At 43.3% G+C, this 20,411-nt stretch overlaps 1 protein-coding gene across 1 annotated transcript in view; it reads left to right on the plus strand.

The window, feature by feature from the left end:
- pard6gb (par-6 family cell polarity regulator gamma b) overlaps positions 1–18,921 on the plus strand; it is a 30,911-nt gene extending 11,990 nt beyond the window's left edge. Inside the window, exon 3 of the mRNA XM_018698008.2 lies at positions 17,244–18,921. Coding sequence (XP_018553524.1) covers positions 17,244–18,373 — 1,130 coding nt within the window. The 3' untranslated portion in view covers positions 18,374–18,921. The remainder of the gene's footprint in view (positions 1–17,243) is intronic.
- The last annotated feature ends 1,490 nt before the right edge of the window (positions 18,922–20,411 follow it).

Genomic DNA, 20,411 nt, shown 5'->3' on the forward strand with positions numbered 1-20,411 from the left:
GAGCAGAAAGCATCTCTTTCCTCATACCAGCTCATCTATTTTGGTCCTGTAAAGGTACTGCCTTGCCTAAGCATGCTTTTTTGACTCTCTTTACTGAACATCAGAGTCATTAAGAGTGACTTTGAGTGTGGTCTGTGGTTCCAAGGCTTCCGCTACCTTTATGCTTGTCACAAGAGAGTGGCCCCGGGCTGTGCAATGACTGAGCTGGTGTAGTAAAAAGGGGCTGCTAAGATGCAACAGCCCCACACGCTGCCTACTGCTCATTGAAGGAGACAGCCGCTGTCTTTTAAAACCCATCTCTGTTTTTTTTTCCCTCTCTCTCTTTGCTTTTGTTTTCTTTGTTACATCCCCACCCTTCTGTACTTTCCCTTTTCACGAGAGCAATCCCCCGTCAGACGGACTTCAACAAAACCCTGCAACCCGTCCATCTGATCATCCTGGGCTGCATTCAAGAATGCTGTTCTAGGTAGCTGCTTAGACTGATCCTCATTCTTTTCACATTAGAGCTCAGGCATGACTCAGTTGTCAAGGGCGAGGGAGAGAAAACCACGGCAGACAGTGGGGAGTCAGCCTGACAGTAAGAAAGACAGACAGGCTTGGAGGAGGGAGGGAGGGAGGAGTGGGCAGGTTGAGTCCACCTCTATCCAGTGGTCTGGCTGTTATCCTCCTGTAGCAGTCTGAGCCAACGGAAAGCAGGAACTTTCTGGGGAAGAGGGGAAACCCGTGCAAGCAGAGGTGCCACAAGCAAATGTCATGTACAGTATAAGACAAAAAGCCTTTTATTAGAGCTTTTTGTAAGCTTTAGACAGACACTTTGATGACAAATCTGGGTTACATTCAGAGGGCAGCAGCATGGGAAAATGTACCGCCTTTGAAAAAATGCCTCATCTCAGGCAAGTGAGGTGTTTAAGGTCTAGTCAGTGTAGGAAATTTGTCCCTGTCTCTACCGGGAAATGTTTCTGTGCCATAAAACCCTTTAGGTAGCGTGTGTGGGCTTCTCAATAAAACCTGTGTGTGGCCTTTTCTCTGCATGTCTTCAGACAATGCCAGCCGTAGTTAAAGTGTGATGGAGATGCCAGGAGCAGGACAGAGCAGCAAAAGCCATGTCCGATGGGGAGCTGCCTCCTCTTTTGTGCCTCTCACTGCGAAGACGCTGCAGACCAGCTTGGGTGATGCCGTAAATCATGTCAGCTGGCACAAAAAACGGGGCAAACATGTGCTTGAGTGCGCACAAACACAAATCCACACCCATACTAAACATGCAGCTGGATACAAGCATGCAAACACACACACACACACACACACACACACTGTTCCATTGCATCCATTTCTCTCTGTTCTTGAGGCCTGGGAGGGGAGGTCCTGTGTTTTAATTAAACTTGTGAGGGCTGTTGTGTTTGGCAAAACTATATTGGTGTTTGTGTTTCCTAAGTCCCTGCTTTCATTTTGGTTTACGACCCCGCTTTGAACTGAGTCCCCTGCTCCCCCACAATGCAGTTTCCAGACATTGTGGGACAAGGAGTGTCTGTGTCAGGGCACTCCTCCAATCTGCTTCTCACTTTTGACAAGCATTTCGTAGATTCACTTTTGTTTTGCATCAGGTTAGTAGAAAATGAATCCTCTTAACTCTTAACTTAAATGTTTGTGTAAGTGTTTGCTTAAGTGTTTGATGTGCAAATTTCCCGAAGGATGCAGCTGATTTGCAGTTCTTCATATTGGTGAAAATGAACTATATACACAGCTGCTCTCAATTCAGAAATGCCTCAACACCTTGACAGACTTTTCTGTTATGACTGCTCTGATTCTCAAAAACTCAGTGGCCGGGGTTGAAATTGACCTCATCCTGCGTCTAAATAAGCCCAGAGACGCGGGATCTGGAAATTGCACGCTGGATGTGATGAATATAGCCGGTCCTTCAGGGACAAACAAACAACTTCCTAAGCCGCCACCACCACTACAGCCACTCCTCAGCAGCATGAACCTTCAAAGAGAGAAAAGAAGCTTGAAATACTTCAGTGCCTTATTTCTTTCACTCAGTTATTGGCTTGAAAGTGGAAGGAGATCCTGTGACATGTGTGACCTAGAATTTCCAACTGTGTGTGGGTTTTGGTCTTTGTTTATGTGTTTGTTTGTATGCTGTCATAAGAATAGGAGGCAGGGCTTTTTTTGGACTCCTGTTTTAACTTCAGTAGACAGCAATGTAGATGATCTATACAATTATCTATACAATAGAATTTTACCTTATTTTGGAGGCTTTCTGTAGTTTTGCGTTTTTGGAAACATGCTTATTCATTTTCTTGCTGAAAGTTAGAGGAGAAGATTGAAACCATACTCATATCTGTCAGTTGAACATATAGCCGCAGCCAGTTAGCTTAGCACGAAAAGCTAGCTTGTTTCTATTTTTGTACATTAAGTGAGTTGTGCTGGTATCTTGCTGATTTGTTACCTTCAGACACAGTCAGGCTTGCTGTTTCCCCTTTTTTCCAGTCTTTATGCTAAGCTAAAGTATCAGGCTGTTGGCTGTAGCCTTGTGTTAAGTGGATAAAGATGAGGCCAGTATTAATCCTCTCATTTCTCTCTGCCAGAAAGCGACACACCTCCCAAAATGTTGAATTACTCCTTTAAGATAGGTTTTAGCCATCAGTCCCTCATAGTTAAAGAGCAACAGCCTTTTTTAGACTCTCCATTTTGCACTGAGAAGGCTACTCACAGAACATATAGATTATGCAGTCACCCCAGCAGACTAGAAAGCAATGGGCTCTGTGTTATTACAGTGGCTATTTACTCTGTCCAACTCCATGTAAGGCTACTTAGGCTCTGTTTGGATTGATCATATTTTTTTAGAACTATAGGAAGTCATTTGCTGGAGTTTGCATGACTCTCTGAGGGGTCAACAAACATGTTAAATCAGAAAATACCTGCTGTAATACATTAAATATCACAGGGTTATGATAAATAACAGTCAAAGGATGTTTTTTTCCTTCAGCCAATACTGAGACAATACAGAGAATGGCCAAATAAGAGAATGCAGTGGAAATTTCCCAGGCCAAGTTTAGAACCGAGCCATGAGCAAAGTGAGGGAAGAGGGTGAAGATTTGGGGTTAGAGAGAGCGGGGAATATGGACGCTGGGTGGGTGTTAGTGGGTTTTTGAGGGAGGAGTCGCTGGTTTGTGCAGAGACGGCTCGCTGTGAGACTGCTCACTGCAGTTCCTATTTAATTACAGTTCTACTGAAGGACAAGGCCAGGCATGCTCTGCCTCTGCATCTGAAAACTCACACTAATTCTCACATATGCTAATGTTGTGAACATGAGTTTGAGCAAAGGATTTGTGTCCTTTGAGGAAATCTTAGTTTACCTCACTTTATCGAAACATACAGGTTTGCTTGAGAACAGTGTCACACACCGGACCAAAATGCTGCATTGCCTTTCAGTCTGGTTTTTATGTGGGGTTTTTTTGTTTGTTTTGTTTTTTTTCCCTCCACAAATTTTCCACCATGTCCGACTTTTGTTTTGGTTTGTTGTCCAAGCACACCATCTCTGGGGATAGACTACAGTTTGAAATTTCTGAGGAACTTAAGATCTATTTAACTCCTGCTTTTTCAACAGAAGTTACCTTTTAAAAACTTATGATCATTTCCAAACCATTCATTTCAGTTGCTATAGCACTACATCTATTTCTTTTTTTTCCTTTTTTTTTTTTTTTTTTTGGGCCTCAGAAACAACATGCAGCTTTCTGCCTTTACCAAGCCGAGCCATGAGAGCTAGCTAGCACAGCATCAACCTAGCATTGCCTCTGCAAACGGTTATTTTGGGAGTCCATAATTACAAAGGAGGGACTGACTTTGCTTCTCAACAGCTCATCTGCAGCAAACACACTCACCACTGGCAAGGTTGACTTCAGAGCCACCCAGCTCACTTTGGGTTAGCTGTGTCTTGGCTACAAAAACAGGCTCATACTAACTGCTGGTAGCCCACCTAAGATTTAGTTAACAAGTAAACAAGTAAATATATCAGCACATCTAATTTTGTCATTAACGTGAGGCAACTTCACAGTTTCAAAATGAGTGGAGTCTGTTGTGCATACTGCTATTGCCCATGACTGACTTGAATGCTATAAATACTATACATTGGAAACACAGACACATACACACACGCTCCTTATGCCCCGAAACCAATCAGATGAGCTCGACCTTGTAGCATGTGAAGTCATTTATTTTCCCCATTTGATGACCCTGGTCAGAGGTTCACTGTCCCTGAGGCAAGAACCATCCAGAACTAAATGCACTTAACCTGAAAGCCTGTACAAACATGGCTGTTACAGGCTGTGTCCTTTGGTCTGTCTGTATGAACACCATTGACCAAGGTTTTTATTGTGTGCATTTCTTTGTTTTTGGATCCCTAAATTGGAGATACTCAGTCACAGACCGTGTGTGAACACACGTGCGCACACACACACACACACACACACGTTCATTAGCTAAAATTATTTTATGGAATTTCTCCATGTTCACATTGAACAGACGATCATGCCTTTAGCATTAAAAAGGCATGTTTATGTGTCACAACCCATTTAGTATATGCTGGAGTGTTTTTCCTTGAAACAGTCTGATCTGGTCTGCTGAGAGGGAGTTGACTGTTTCTTTAGGGTTGTTTACTCTTCTGGTATTCCCTTGTGGCCAAGCCACACTGACGAAATCTGAGGCCATTTTGTTGTTTCTTTTTTTTTCTAGGCATAAAGGGGGAGAGTGGTGCATTGTTAGAGTTTTCTGATGAACATTTTCTGATTTTCAGCATTGAAAAAGACTGAGTTTTAGTCATTGCTTAATTGTCTTCTTATCTTCAAATGTTGGTGGTGACGTGCATTATGGCACACTTGATTTGTGTGGATCAGTGCAACAGTGTTGTGTGTGTGTGTGTGTGTGTGTGTGTGTGCGCTCGAGGAACTAAAGGAACAATTACAGCCAGCTAAAAGTATAGCCATATATAGGTCATGAGGCTAAAACAATGAGACAAGCTGTCATGCCCCTCACCAGTCGGGCAGTTCTTCAGCCATAACATGCACTGGAGTGCTTTGATTGGCTAGAATAAAGGCATAGGTTTTAATGATTGGCTATCACAAATCACCAGACCTTGCAATTAGCCTGACAAGTAGCCATGGCAAACTTAATTTAACGTCAAAGTAAATCACAAAGAGGATCTAAAGTACACATCTCATCTGTGGTTTGTCCAAGGTGTAATTGATTGCTCCTGGAGGAGTGTCCTATTGGGTCATTGGATGGTTGGTTTTAATGTTTTACTTTGCTTTACTATAGAACCGGTCTATTTGTAGTTGAATGGTTCACAATGACACTTTGTTTCTCAGCTGCATTTTGTCTAATACTTCTGATTAATACATCTGTGATTCAGGATCAGCTCATTGTGTTAATGCCAAAGGAAATTGAGCAAGATAGTTCTTTGATTTACAGTATGTAAGAGGGTGGGGGTTAATCCTCTTTACTGTGTCTTCATATACAGTAAATGTTCTCCAGAGGAGGAGTATGAGGAGCTCAAAGTGAGTAACTGGTTTTATTATAAAAACCACCCCCTTCTGCATAACTTTTAGCCATAGTCACATAAAGGTGGACTTGTCTGCTTTACTGTCTACAACTGAGATCATTTTAAACGACTGCTGCACTGGTACATTCAGCATGCAAGCATCAAACTTTAATAAATAACGTTTTTACCCAAAGCCTTCCTGCTCAGTAAAGAACTGTCTTACGAGCTCCTTAACTGACTCACCAACGTCTGGCAGGAATAGACAGACACACTATGTGAGGACATTGCCCCCTTCTCTCACCCCCCCCCCCCTCCTCACACCTCCCCCGAGTTGGTGGTTGAATCAGGCCAACTCAGCAGTTCAGGATGGGAGAGGAAGGAAAAGAATGGAGGAGGGGAGGAGTGAGCCCTGACTCTTGTGCTGATATGAATTGTGTCCCAGAGACTCGCTGAAACAATGGACACTGACAACTCATGTGGAAATTCTCCCACAGATAGTTTTGACGTGTGTGTGTGTGTGAGAGAGAGAGAGAGAGAGAGAGAGACAGAGAGAGAGAGAGAGAGAGAGAGAGAGAGAGAGAGGGAGAGATGAGAGTGGTGATATGGCTGCAGAGAGTAGATGAAGTAAACCACAAATGGAGTCAGTGGAGCAAAGCAGGAGCAGGAAGAACCAAGGATATGTGTCACCCCACACAGGAAGTGTTGTGCTATGCTGTGTGGTTGTGTAAGAGAGGGTGTTGGTGTTTTCAGGTGTACGGGAGGATGGGACTGTGGCCTGTCCAAGCTTGCAGAAGATTTGCCCAATCACACCCGGGGAATGGGGGGGCCCTCACCTGGAGGCCGGAAAGGGGCTTTTCATTGACCCTTGCTCATGACTGAATGGAGGTCAAAGAGAGAGCTTGCACTAATGGGAGGGTCCGACACATACCAGTGCAAATCTCGTGCTGGAGCCCCTTCAAAGGATTAAGAATAGTAAAGCCAAACTGGATCAGCAACAAAAGTGACAAGAAGCCCATATTCAGCCAAGACTATGATGCTGATTTGTTGCAAATAGACAATAGACAAGGTGTGTATGTGTGACTGTGTATTTGTCTGGTTGGATAAGGATAAAAAATGATCTCATTCGGCTCTGGAGACAACATTTTCTCTGGCCGCGTATAAGTCGAGTTGTAGCGTGATGGATTATTTTTCTTGCCCATGGTGTGAATGAGCTGAATGTCTCCAGAGGCAGCTTCATAACAAAGGATCACTTTTCCTGTGGGCTGATGTAAGACCTTCTCAGCAAGACATCCTCTGTGAAGATAGACAATCTCGCCCCTTTTTCTCAGTCTCTCTTTCTGTTCCCCCTCAAGCCGGCAGTTCACTACAGACGAAATTGAAATTGGCTCACGGGCAGAATGATGAATTGCTAATCTTTTCACCTGTTGACAGAAAGAAATTTGTCTGTTTTCAAGTCTGTGTTTGTCTGCTTGCTCGATTGTCTCATTTCCTTACCTGTCTGCTTGAACAGCACATGCTCCAGCATTTCTTGGTCTGTTTGTAGAGTGTGAGTGTGAAAGACAGTGAGAGAGCCAGAGAGACCGTAATCCTCCTAGGCAGCTTGTTGTCTATCACCTACAGCCAATAAAAGATTAGACAGTGAATGTAGTTCAGATCAGCACCAAAAAGTTTAAGCAGGTAAAACATGTGCCCAACATCTTGTGACATGTGAAGACCTCTAGACAGCAGCAAGCGTGGGTGGCTAAACCACACAAAAACAAGCACAAGCTCCCAAAGTTTGTATTGTAATATAACTACAGTATTATTTAGATGTGTGAGTTCCTGCATTTGGCTTCCAAATATAGTTAAGACTGTTTGCGTGTTAGACAGCTAAATACACAGGCCAAGATAGGTTATGACAAGTTTCAGTAGTTGAGTTCAGTTCAGCTGGTTTACACAGTATAGCAGTGTTTCAGTTCATCCACCCATCCACTGCATCCTCTTCACACGTGGGTTTATTATTTTTAGCTCTCTTCTCCTTTTTAATGCAGTTGCCCCAACCTTTTTGCAGCTATTTCTATAACATGAATAATTTCAACACAGCTACCGATAAAGCTGTTGCAAATGAACCATGTTCGCTTTCTCTCACTTCTGAAGTGGGCCCCGCATGAATAATATTCACACAGGACTCATAAACATTGTTCTCTTCATTAAGCAATATGAAGCAAACCCAATTGAGGGCAAATCTTTTCAGCCTGGGGCTCATTAGACATTATTTGATGGTTGAAAGAGGCTGGAGGCTGCAAATCTTGTGTTTTGGTTTATGAGTTTGGGAGAGGAATTGAGAGTTTATACAGCGAGTCTTATCATGTTATGCTGTTATCTGAATGTCTTCCTTGTAGTAGAGCATCGGATGTGTATAAGAGAGGAGGAATATTGAAAGAAAGATTGGCCATCAGGAAACAATAGCTCAGGTTACCTCATAATTTTAGCATTTAGAGTTCTGTGTCACACTTAAGTCCATCTTTCTCTCGTACACACACCCACTTAATCACTCACTCTCACACAAACAGAAGGCCCGACAGGTGGCAGGGGCTCTAGTCCAAGTCTGCTACTGTGACTACTGTCACCGCTACACTGCCAGAATCTATCTCCCCTTATCCTTTCTTTGCCAAAATGACTGTAAAATGTATTATTCGTCATATGGTTGCAGGACTTAAGTGTGTTAAAATGTTCTCTTTGAAATGAAAGACATGTCCACTGTTTACGGCTAAGCATAACTTTTCTTAAGTAAAACAGTCCAAGATTTCCATTGACTTTGTATTCCACAGTGACATTTATTTATATCTTTGCATGGGTAGTAAGCAGTGAAGGCAGCCCGGGTACCTGTGGGCCAGATGGCAGCGGAGACTTTGTGGAACTTAAATCAACAGCATGTGTTTTCTTGGTTAGAAACATGCATATGATCAGCAGAGAGGCAGCTGGATTAAAACCAGAAGCAGCAGCAGTAGTAGAAGAAGGAGGAGGAGGAGGCAGGAAGGCTTGTGAACCCCCACCAGTGCTTTTTTTTTTTTTTTCTTGGAGGGGTGGGGTGGTGGTGGTGGGGATACTTGATGGAGTGTAGATTGTTCCTTTTGAGGAATGCAAGACCTGTCTACTCGATCGCTCTCCTCTCCCTCCCTCTTTGATGTTTCATCGTCCTCCCCCCCTGTTATATGTCAGCCCCCCCCCCACACACACACACACACACACACACACACACACACAAACACAGGTTAATCTCCTTATGTACGCGCCTGCACTCTCCTACTCCCTTCTTCTTTAAATACCCTTCTCTTGGTCTTAACCTCTGTTCCCCTCGTGATTTGGTCCAACATCTGTGTGTGAATGAAGTCAGCTGGAGCTGTGTGTGTGTGTGTGTGTGTGTGTGTGTGTGTGTGTGTGTGTGTGTCTGTGTGTGTGTGTGTGTGTGTGTGTGTGTGTGTGTGCCTGTGTTATGGGGGGGTGGGTGATACCTGTGGCGAATCTTTAAACCTGCGACTCTCTCCCCACCCAACCCCACCCCACCACACAGACCAAGCCAGAACAGGAGCAGACAAGGCAGCTCCATTTAACTTGTCCCAGATGTGCAGCTCGGCCCCCGTGCGCCGCCGTAACTGCTAGTGAAATGAGCGCAGGGAGTGAAGGAATGGAGGGAGTGCGTGCAAAGTGCTACCCAGCACATTTACTGTATGTTAGGGTTTTGTCTCACTCTCTTGCAGTTTCACCTGACACTCACATGACCCCTCTTCAGTTCTTGTAACCCCAGCATTTCTTTGCTTTTCTACCTGAAGCACAAAAACAATACAAATGCAGACTAGATGATGAGTGTGAGTCCGTTGAAGTCTGCTAAAAAATATCTACATAATGATGAAGATTCTAAGCTCTTTTTTTTTCTCCCACCATCTCTTTCTGGAATGAGCAGATTCACAATCTACAGAAAAGTGAATGCATTTGTGCATGTATGTGTGCGTACACTCCTCTGTGCAGACTGGAAGAAGGATTCAGATTATGTACTTACAGTAACAATGCTACAATGTAAAATACTGTAAAGGTCCTGCAAAAAGAAATGGATTTAAGTCAATCTAAATAAGTATCACAAACAAAATGTACATGAAGTATCAAAGTAAACGTATACATTGTGCAGAGTGGCTCCCCTTTGAGATTATTATTGATAAGTTACATTTTATAAACTGAATTTGTAAAGTAACTAGTAGCTAAAGCTGTCAGAAGTAGTGAAGTCGAAGTATACAGTAGCCTAAAATTGAAATGCTTAAGTTAGGTACAAATACCTCAGAATTGTGCTCAAGTGCAGTGCTTGAGTAAATGTACTTAGTTACTTTTCTGTGCACCTAGCATAACAGAGCATGCACAAGATCACAAAAACTTCCAGTAAGTTCCTACCCAGACCTTCAGAGCAGCTGTCGATTAAAACCACGTACGTTTATCAAGCTTCTCCAAATTTCCACCCAGGCCCTGCCTCAACCACCCCTGCAAGAATGTGAAATATGTTTGCATGTTAAAAAAAAGTTCTTCTTTATTCTGTCTGGATTCTTTTTCCATGTTAGTGTTAGCTGAACGTCTTGGCAGCAGCCAGCCCCTAAACACACAGATTGACTTCCCGGCCGTCTCCAACAGGGAGGAGAAGAGACGTCCAAGAATACTGATTGTTTTGGTTCATTCAATACATTAATATGTGTACATCCCATTTTAGGGGGCTCCGCCTGCTTTTTATTTTGACAGAGGTGAAAACTTGACCTGGCAAGTAAACGGAACTGCACTAGAGGAGAATTGCCTTTTTTAGTATTCACTGCAAGTTCTATTACATGGGAAAGAGATGTAGAAATTTGCTGTTCAGCTCATTTTTCTGCGTTTGGATTTGTTGTATGAAACCACTGGAGAGTCATGAAAACCAGTTATTTCTGACCCCACGCTATGAGGAGAAGGCAACACAAAGCACTCTGCATTTCATTAAATCATGTCTTTTCTAATGCAAACAGGACAAAAAAATGCAAATGTAGGTAAAGGGAGAATGTTTCAGCAGATCCATACACCTCTACTGTACAGCATTGTAGTGGGCCGCTTCGTTTCGTCCTGCATGGCTCTGCTCTGTCATGTGCTGTTTCATCCCGTTCTGCTTCGTGCCATATTCGTGGTGGTTTTAAAAGTGGGGACCTTCCAGCTGTGTGTGTGCGTGAGAGTGTGTGTGTCGGCCTGTCTGTCTGTGGGGCCCAGGAATGAAGCCCACTGCCACAGCATCCAGTGAGCTAATGCAAAAGGCAGCAGGGTCTAGCACTATTCACTGTTCTCTCTTGTGTGCCTCGTCTCTCCCTCTCTCCAGTGATTATGGTCTCTCCTGTCACTAAGCACTTTGTCATGCTTGGCCAGAGACCACGATGGGGACTGGGGGGTGGGGTTGTTGGGGTGCAGGAATGTCACTTGCATAGATGGACTGTAGCTGTAGACATAGCAACAAGCCAGAGGTTGTAGGCTGTAGTTTGAGAATACAGTAGAGACGAATTAGCTTTAGAGGTGAGAGAACTGTAAAGGAAGCTTAATACGTAAAGAAATATGCTAAGCTAAGTGGCTAGCACCCATTGAAGCTAATTAAATTTGTCTGAAAAATTAAAAATCACAAATTCGGTGGTGCACAGTTTTCACTGGACTTTGACGACATGCTGATCTGTGCCAAGTTTAGCAATGTAGCATGTGATTAGAATTTCATATATGCTTCTTGTATCTCAATCCCCATCTGTGTATCGAAGACTTCTTTGCATAGCCTGATGTCACCACAGTATTTATTGCGTCTGTGAAGGAGTCTGAAAGAACTGTGTGTTTGTGAAGTTCCTCAGCTGGGCTGCTAGTGTCTGGGTCTTATCACTGGGTAAAAATATCATTACCAGGGGGGGTCACACCCCCTGAGGGGCCCCCACTAAAGCTGTTAGCAGGGTGTTGATGTTGTTGCCTCTGCCCCAAGTCTCACATGCACATAATAACAAGGCTTTTCACTGATGAAGTTATGTTTAAAATTAGTTAGCAGTTTTCGTAGCTAATTGTTAGGTTTTACAGTATTTTCCTGTTTATATTTTTTACAGCTGCTTTGACAGTGACTCAGCCAATCAGAGTTTAGGAGCTTTTTATAAAGACAGACACAACATGCTCCCCCTGTTTACTGGCAAATCAGGAAAAATTAATATTAATTCTGGCTTTAGCCCCAACAGCTAGTTGTGTTTGTCCTCATGATGTTCCCTCTGCCAGCACAGATACACCAAAAATACTTAACATGGTGTGCCAACTTTCACAAAGCCCTGTGTGAAATATCACACATGGAGCCGGCCCCAAGCACCTCCACAAACACCATTAGTTTGAATGTATGTGTTGTTTTTATGGTGGCACTCACCTGTCGTGTTGTGGCTGTGGTGTGGCATGGTCACTTATGTAAAGCCAAGAGCTAATGTTTGTGTTTGTCTGTAACAGTCTGCCTTTTCACGTCAGTGCTTCCACAGTGTCGTACACACACACACACACACACACCCTCATTATACAAATTCCCTGCTGATAAATAGTTTCGTACTTGTTTATTACGCACATTGCATCACGTGTTAAATAAAGCATGAAAAGGATTTGAAACACTGTGTCAAAATGAAAGTCTGTTTTGTTTTGATTCATTTCCATCATCCTTTGAGTCTGTATTTACAGTTGTGTGGAGTCAGTGGTGAATATAAGAAGACCTGCCAGGAGCAAGTGTGCAGAGGCCTTAATGGCTGATCATAAAACTCTTTAGATTCCTGTCTTTTTATGGGAGATGGCGGAAAGCAGTAGGATTTTAAAGAGCCTTCTTTTCACAGCTTTGGTTAACTAGAGGTGGGTTTCAGCAGAACAAAGACTATTTTTCCACTTTCTCCTTTGCTTTGTTAACTTAAAAACAGCATGGGGCATTCAATGGCAAGCACGTTTTCTCACCAGTATCACACAAAAACTTTGAGAGATTATGTTTCCCAGCTAATTTAAATATGATTGTCTGGTAGATCTCAGTTTTCATTAAAGTCAGCACTTAGTATGGCTGTAAAGAAGATTAGTAATATGCCAGCGATGGATCACATTACTTAAACAGTATCCTAGCAAGCTTAAATTAGCCAGTTGGTTCAAAGCAGCCTGCGCCTGTCTTGTGAACCTATGCAGGTCTTCATCCTGTTGGGAGATATCTCCAACTGCATGTACTCACACATTCCTCAAATGTCATGCAGAGAGAGAGATAGAGACACACACACACACACACACACACACACCCCAATGAGCAGAATGTAGAAGTCACCCAGAAGCCGTCTTCTCACCTCTGACCTCTTGCCCCTGACTCTCCACGGGTTGAATGGATTGGAGCCAGGTTAGGTGGTGTTTTCTGGTGTTATCATGGGGTTTCAGCTACAGTTCAGCTGGAGTATTCCTAAATAAAACACCTCTCCATTATTACTTTATGCCAGTATTGCGAGACAGAATTTAGATTCACAAGGCTGGGAAACATAGCACTGTTGAAATCCCACTGTCAATTTCTGACCCCCTTTCTTTATCCACCAAGCCATGTCAGAGCTCTCACATTACCCTCGCTGATACTCTTTACCACAGATGTTTAATGTTATTTAAGTGAATGAACGTTTTTCCGTCTCTGTCAGCATTTAGCCTCGCTATTAACTGGATTTTTAGTGGAATTCCCTGACCTTAAGTTTAGAACAAACTGAAGTTTAGGGTAAATGCAAACAGCTGGTGTGTGCATGCACAGTAAGTTTTCCTAGATTGTATATCACATATACCGTCATTTTAAGTTCTATACCCTGATGAGTAAATTACATGTGATAGTAAATGACACTGTGGAAATATTGACTAACAGCTAATTGAAACACTGAGTTTTTCTAATAGGCTTTGGTTCTGAGGCGCTGTTGAGTCTGCAGATGCCTGGCAGTGACCTGACAGGCTTTGATCAACGGGTTCACATTGGCTTACCCATCATGCTTCAGTGTAGCAGGGATTAGGGTTGTCAGGAGCTGTTACGATAACCTTTGTGTGATCGGCTGGAACATGCTCACTTAGACTAGCTCTGCACCACAATCCCTGTGTGTGTGTGTGTGTGTGTGTGTGTGTGTGTGTTGTGTGTGTTGTGTTGTGTGTGTGTGTTTGTGTGTGTGGTGTGTGTGTGTGTGTCTCCTAAACTTGGCATTAGGTCTAGAAAGCTTTGACACTTGATAGTTTATTCTTACTGAGCTTCTCAGAAGTAATTAATGACCATTAATGAGATTGGTCTCATCTGCAATTGGAAGTCATTGGAAGTTATTTTCTTGCATTATCCTATACTCCAGTCACTCTCACACTGGGTCTTACAGAAACACATGCAAGTTTATCTTGAAACATAGACATAATTTCTACTATGGAGTGTCCTCTGCAGGGTTTTTTCTCCTCTTGATGTGCAGGAGGAATAGAGAACATAATGTGCAACTTTGCAATGGAAAAACCCTTTTCAGTTTGATGAATGCACTGGTCCAGAATATAATACCCCAGCCCTGCAGACAGACACAGACAGACAGGGTTGTGCTGCCACAGTCTGGTTCTATGACTCGACATTTTAATTTGCTTGGCATCTCCAAATACTGTAATCCCGTGATGCTTTAGTGGTTTTACTTACCAGGGGAATATGTGGTGGCTTTAGCCATACTTGTTATGGAAGGCATAGTGCTAGAAAAATGTAAATCGCAAATTCCCCAGAGTCCAAGGTGACGTCTTTGGGTTGCTTGTTTTGTCCAACCAATGTACCACTATTAAAGACAAACACATTTGGAGAAAGTGAATGTTAGTTTCTGATTAATTTTCTCTCAATTCACTATTCTCTTAATTCGGTAATTGTTCACCTCTAGTGCACTTAAAGGTTAGAAGTGCAGCATTTTCACTTTATTAAAACATATAATGACTTCAGGCTTTTCTGAATGTCAGTGGCAGTGAACCCACTTCACCTGTGGCTGTTTTCATTATCATCTGAATGCCTTCCTCCTCACTTACCTGGCTCGCACTCACATTCCTCCACAAAGTATGCGACATTACTTGATGTTTGGTAATTATATAGATAGGTGCATGAAGACTTTAATTCTGCTTCTGACAAACACTGATGCAGAATTTACACGCTGACATCATAAAATGCAGTTTTCCTGGTGGATTGTAACAAGTGTAATCAACCCAAAAGTGTTGTAATTCCATATGTCACTAAGCTTCGCTGCCTCCTCAGCTGTTGCCCTAGGATATACTATATCAAACACGCCCTATATCTTTATATATTTGTAGCTTTCTTTAAACAAATTACACCAGCATGGCCCTCTTATGGGATTTTTCAAAACAGCTGTGAGACATTACACACAGAAAGTGTAATTATAGTCGTACACATAGGATTTCTAACTTAAAGATCACGCGTCCTACTAAATACACTGGTGATGCAGTGGGCCCTGTGGTGTGCCTTTGGTTTTGGACTGAGGTGAGGGTGTGGAAGGAGGGAGGGTGTTACACCCTAGACCCTGTAATGAGACTTTGCTGCCGATCTCCCTCCAATGTGGTTCCCATCAGGGAGACTTGCACTTGTGGCAGAAATTCCAGCCCTGTAGCAAATGCCTTGTCTGGATTCAATCAAATCAGCTTCTGCCACGACATGTATAGAAAAGTAAAATACCATGCACCATAGGTTTGATGATACTCAGATACTTTTACAGGAAAAATTGGCATTTAAAAAAAATGATTTTAAAGCAGCAAAAGTTGATAAGAGCCATTTTCCAGGCTGTTTCTTTATCAGGTATTGCATGCTTTTGGCACCACAGCTTGGCTTGAGTCTGTTAGCACTTGACAACATTATTTCATGCTGTGCCAAGAAACGTCAAGCTCCTATTTCACTAGCACTCATTTATCATTCTTATTTTTGTCATGTTATTCATTTTCCTCAATTTAGTCACCACCAATTCCCCATCTGCACTGTGGTTGGTGTCACTACCGACCCCCACAAGCTGCTTCCTTTCACCTGACAGCGAGGACTTGCACCAGGGACACTGAGCACATACAGAACCTCCACATTCATTCCATTTTCCCTCTAAAGCTATAATAAAACATGCTCCTGCTTAGTCAACATTCTCCTGCTCAGGAGGAGCAAGAAGAGGTGGCGGAGGAAGACGACATATATTAATGAGTCAGCACTGCCTGGGGAGTCAGGAGTATGGCAGACGTCCGCACTCCTCCGAGGTTGGAGGGACAGCCGGCCAGCTGGCTCTGCTCTCTGAGACTCCATATTTGTTTCAGTGCACTCTCTTTCTTCAGTGCGCTTTGAAGGCGGGACCAGAAATTATAGTGTGCTCACCCATAGATGCACACCCCCATCTCAACCACACACACACACACACAATAATTTTATAAAGCAGGTGTCCCACACAGTAGGGCAAGGATGACTCATTTTTGTTGCCATGGAAGTGCAGGAGCTGATGCTCCCGCCTGGGGACCCTCACTTCCTGTCACATCAGGCTTTGCTGTGTCCAGATTTCCTGTCTGCCTGAGAAGGGAAGATTAGAGAGCTATCAAGTTATTTCTTTTTTTTTTTTTTTATCAAGGAACACACTTTTTTCCCTACCTCACTCTTCTTTGCCAGAACCACAAGTTTTCATTCCACTCTTGCTAAGCCTCGATCCATTCTCCTTTATTTTATCAAAGCAAGTATATGAGCATGTTTGGCAGTGGATATGTAGTTCTCAAGAAGTCACTCTCTCACTGCGAGAGTGATCTATCCCTCTGTGAAGGTTTTCATTGTTTCATTGATTGCTCTAAATCTCTGGTTGGAAACAACATGCTTTAACTGAGATTACCACACTGATCTTCCCTCACAGCTCATTCTTTCCACATCGTATTGTCTTGTCTTAGTGGAGCGCCAAAGACTTTTCTTGTGGTGTAACTGAAAGGACAGTCAGTATTTTTGTGTCGTTTGAGTTCTGCGTTCACTCCAAGGATAGTACATGTATGTGCCTGTATGTCTTGAGTGCAGAAATGCACGCTGGGAATCCCTACAGCTGCTGCCCGGTAGCAGAAGGGTGGGTCACCTCTGTCAGCTCAAGCAGGAATGTTCTGCACACTCAGCATTTTATCCAAACACACACACACACACACAACACAACACACCGGGCGTCGCAGTAGCAGAAGTATGTGAATATAGTTGTATCTTATTTTTCATACATAGGTTGTACTCCTCATCTAAAAGCGACTCAGTTAAGGACTAAACCAGCAAATCCCTCAGGTCTTGTTTATGGCTTCAGTAATAAAAACTGTGTTAATGTCACATGTGGAATGAAATCTGTATAAATGATTAGCAGGTCTCTCACAGGGAAATTCTTTTCAAGCACATCTGTGCTTAGTTTGAACAAAGGTTCTTGAGTTTGTAAGGCAGGTGGTTTGATTTAAAGGTGTGGGCAAATAATGGAGTGTTCATGTGTACAGGTTTTGTAGTCCTAGGATGGAAAATTTTCCATTGTGTTTTTAACTTTCTGTATGCAACTCTGTCAAACTTTTTATACCTTTGTAAGTATTTTAGTTTTTCCTTTTTCCTTGTAGCCTTTAACATTCAGGGACAAATGTACATGAAAGACTAACTTTTTCTGTTTTTGTGTCTCCTTTTTCTTTGCAGAAGAGGTCGACTATGCAAACTTTGGCACCAACACAATTACACGCAAGAAGAAGGCAGTGGTGGCGCTGCGCAACAACGACGTCAACCGCAAGCGTCCACACATCCGCATCGGCATGCCCCAGGACTTCCGGCCCGTCTCCTCCATCATCGATGTTGACATCCTGCCTGAATCTCACCGCCGTGTCCGACTGTACCGTCATGGCTCGGATAAACCCCTGGGTTTTTACATCCGAGACGGAACCAGTGTCCGGGTGACGCCACATGGGCTGGAAAAAGTCCCCGGAATCTTCATATCCCGGCTGGTGCCCGGGGGATTGGCAGAAAGCACCGGGCTGTTGGCGGTGAACGATGAGGTGCTGGAGGTGAATGGCATCGAGGTGACTGGAAAGTCCCTGGATCAGGTAACAGATATGATGATCGCCAACAGCCACAACCTGATCGTGACGGTGAAGCCAGTGAACCAGCGCAACAACGTGGTCCGCAGCAGCAGGATCTCAGGCAGCTCAGGCCAGTCGTCCGACAGCAGCGGATCGACCGGTTACCCAAGTTTGTCGGTGGCCTCGGTGGGCGTGACATCCTCCGGTGCGCACGGGTACCAAGACGACCTGGAGAGCGACGAAGAGGCAGATATCGTCATCGAGAGCAGCCTCAAGCGGCCATCACAGAGGTCCAACGCTTCCCTGGCATCCAGTGTGTCTCGCACACACCAGCAGACGCCGACGACAGCTTCAGGCCCCCCAGCGCCTCCCAGTCCCCCCTCACGTCCGTCGTCGGTAGTCTCCACCGCCTCCTTCCACTCCCAGCCAAGCCTCAACGGAGGATCCCACCACCACCACCACCACCAACAACAACAACAACAACAACACCACCACCACCACCACCACCACCAGCATAGCAGCCTCAGCTACCAGCTCCACAGAGACCTGAACCTTCAGCACAACCCACACCAACAGTCCCAGCACAGTCACCACCACGCCTCACAGCCCCCGCATCACAGCAGCAACCCAGCCCTCCGCCACAGCAACGGCAGCCTGCACAAAATCCTCAGCTCCCTGAAAACGGACCCACGACACAGTCTTGCACTGCCTAGGGGAGGGGTGGAGGAGGATGGCACTGTCATTACCCTATAATACTTATAAACACACACTCAGAGACATAAACATCCCAAACTGCTCAGAGACTAAAACTGGAACACCAGGCCGGATAAATATGAGCTCACGTGGGTTTTGTCAGATACTAATTTTGTAACTTCTGTTTGTTTTTACAAGATAATTGATTATAGGAAGTTGCGAGCCCGGAAGCAAGGAAAATGTATTGTATATATTTCTTGTATTTTTTAAACTGTTTTTGTCTCACAAGAAAAGATTTGTACGTATGTATGTAATAAGCATCAGAACAAATAACTGTTTTTAGGCGAGTCCACTGTATCCTAGAGTTCTGAATGTGCCTACAGCCTGATGTTTTCTGTTAGTGACCACTTTTTATTAAGATCCTTTCATTCTTATTACTGGGACCAACTTGGGGTTGCTTATGGATGTTTTTAAAGAGTAAATCTATATTTCTTATATTCTGACAAATGCTGTGTAGAGTATGATTTTTTTTTTTAATAGGTCTTTTATGCATTAATGATTGTGATCGAATCCTTGTATCTGTTCCAATAAATTATTCTGTCTCACAATTTTGCAAACTGGAAATGTGATGCTTTGGTTCAGCATTTATTGGATTGCACTGTGTCATTTAAAAGCCATTGAATCCTCATTTGTGCTGTATAATGACATCAGTGTTTTAGCTGTTCTGCTCTCATTTTAATAGCTGTATCTATTAAACCTGTAAGGATAACGATAATGGACTTTAATTCTGGAGATAACAATTTAATGGCTACAAAAATGCTATGATATACACTTATTGAGACCACTATAACAATCTGAAACAACACAAAACATCTACTTTAGGTTTCAGTGCCTCAGAACCAAAAGTCAGAAGCTCTTTTCTAGACTTACTGCTGACAGTCAACACATCAAATAATCATGGCAGAGAATGACATATCCATTTCTCCACCAGCAGCATCTGGAGACCAGGAATGCATAACCATAAAACATGTCGTGAGGGGTGTGACTTAGGTTTTCCTGGAAATTGCTGGTTGTGCTATTACCACACAGCAGATTTTTTAAAAACTCTGAAGATATTTACACATCAGGGCCAACTAGAGAAAACCAAATTGATTACTTAAGATGATGAACAATTAAGATTTAGAATACTACCAAAGCATTTTCATTGTCACTTTAATGTCACCCTAGGCGTGCAAATCTGCAACTTAATGCATTAAGTCCATGTCTACTGGCAACAACAATAGGATTTGAGTGGGTAAGACACAAAGGTCAAGTTTCAACACAAACCCATTTACTCTAGACATCACAAAATGAAGACAGAGCACTTTGAATTTCCTCTTTTTCAGACACAACCAGACATTATCATCCTCTGGCTGTTGGATACAGCCAACATATCTGACCCGGACAAGCCAAAGGAATGCAGGTTTGTCCTGGGTCGGAGGCCCTGCAGCACCAAAAAACTCCTTTCACCTCCCTGCTAATGAATGTTTGTCTGCTGTGTTTATTCAGCATGCCACACTGCTCCAACAGCTAATGCATCATCGACGCCCAGGTGGTCTTCTCTGGTTGTAGTCTGCACCGCCAAACAGCAGAGTGTGGGTTTGGTGGGAGACCCAAGTCATGCAATCAATCTTTGCTAGTAGTGACTTAACACTGACTCTCAACCGCATGGCAACCTGCAGGTAATGCTCATCAGGCACTCTGATGAAAGCAGACAAATTGTAAGATATTAAATCGAAATAAACTGCACCTAAAATAAGAAAATCCAATTTTTTTACTTTACTTTTTTAACCAACTTCATAGTTCATGCATCAGATTTGTGAAGATACTGAAGCCCATTGCAATGTGGTAATTCTGGCTGCCATCTGCTGGCCAAGATTGCACTGACATAGTATGTTGTGAAATGTGCAGTATAGGCAATGGACATCAGTGTCAGTGTCTGGAGTTTGGAAATCATCATTGAAAAGATAGTAATTCTTCTTACAGAGTAAGAATACTTTTTGTTTTTATCATGACATGACATTACTTATTTCAAACTATCAGACTCAACACCATCATT

The sequence above is a fragment of the Lates calcarifer genome, linkage group LG3 (genome assembly GCF_001640805.2).
Source record: "Lates calcarifer isolate ASB-BC8 linkage group LG3, TLL_Latcal_v3, whole genome shotgun sequence".
In the NCBI taxonomy this organism is placed as follows: Eukaryota; Metazoa; Chordata; class Actinopteri; family Centropomidae; genus Lates; species Lates calcarifer.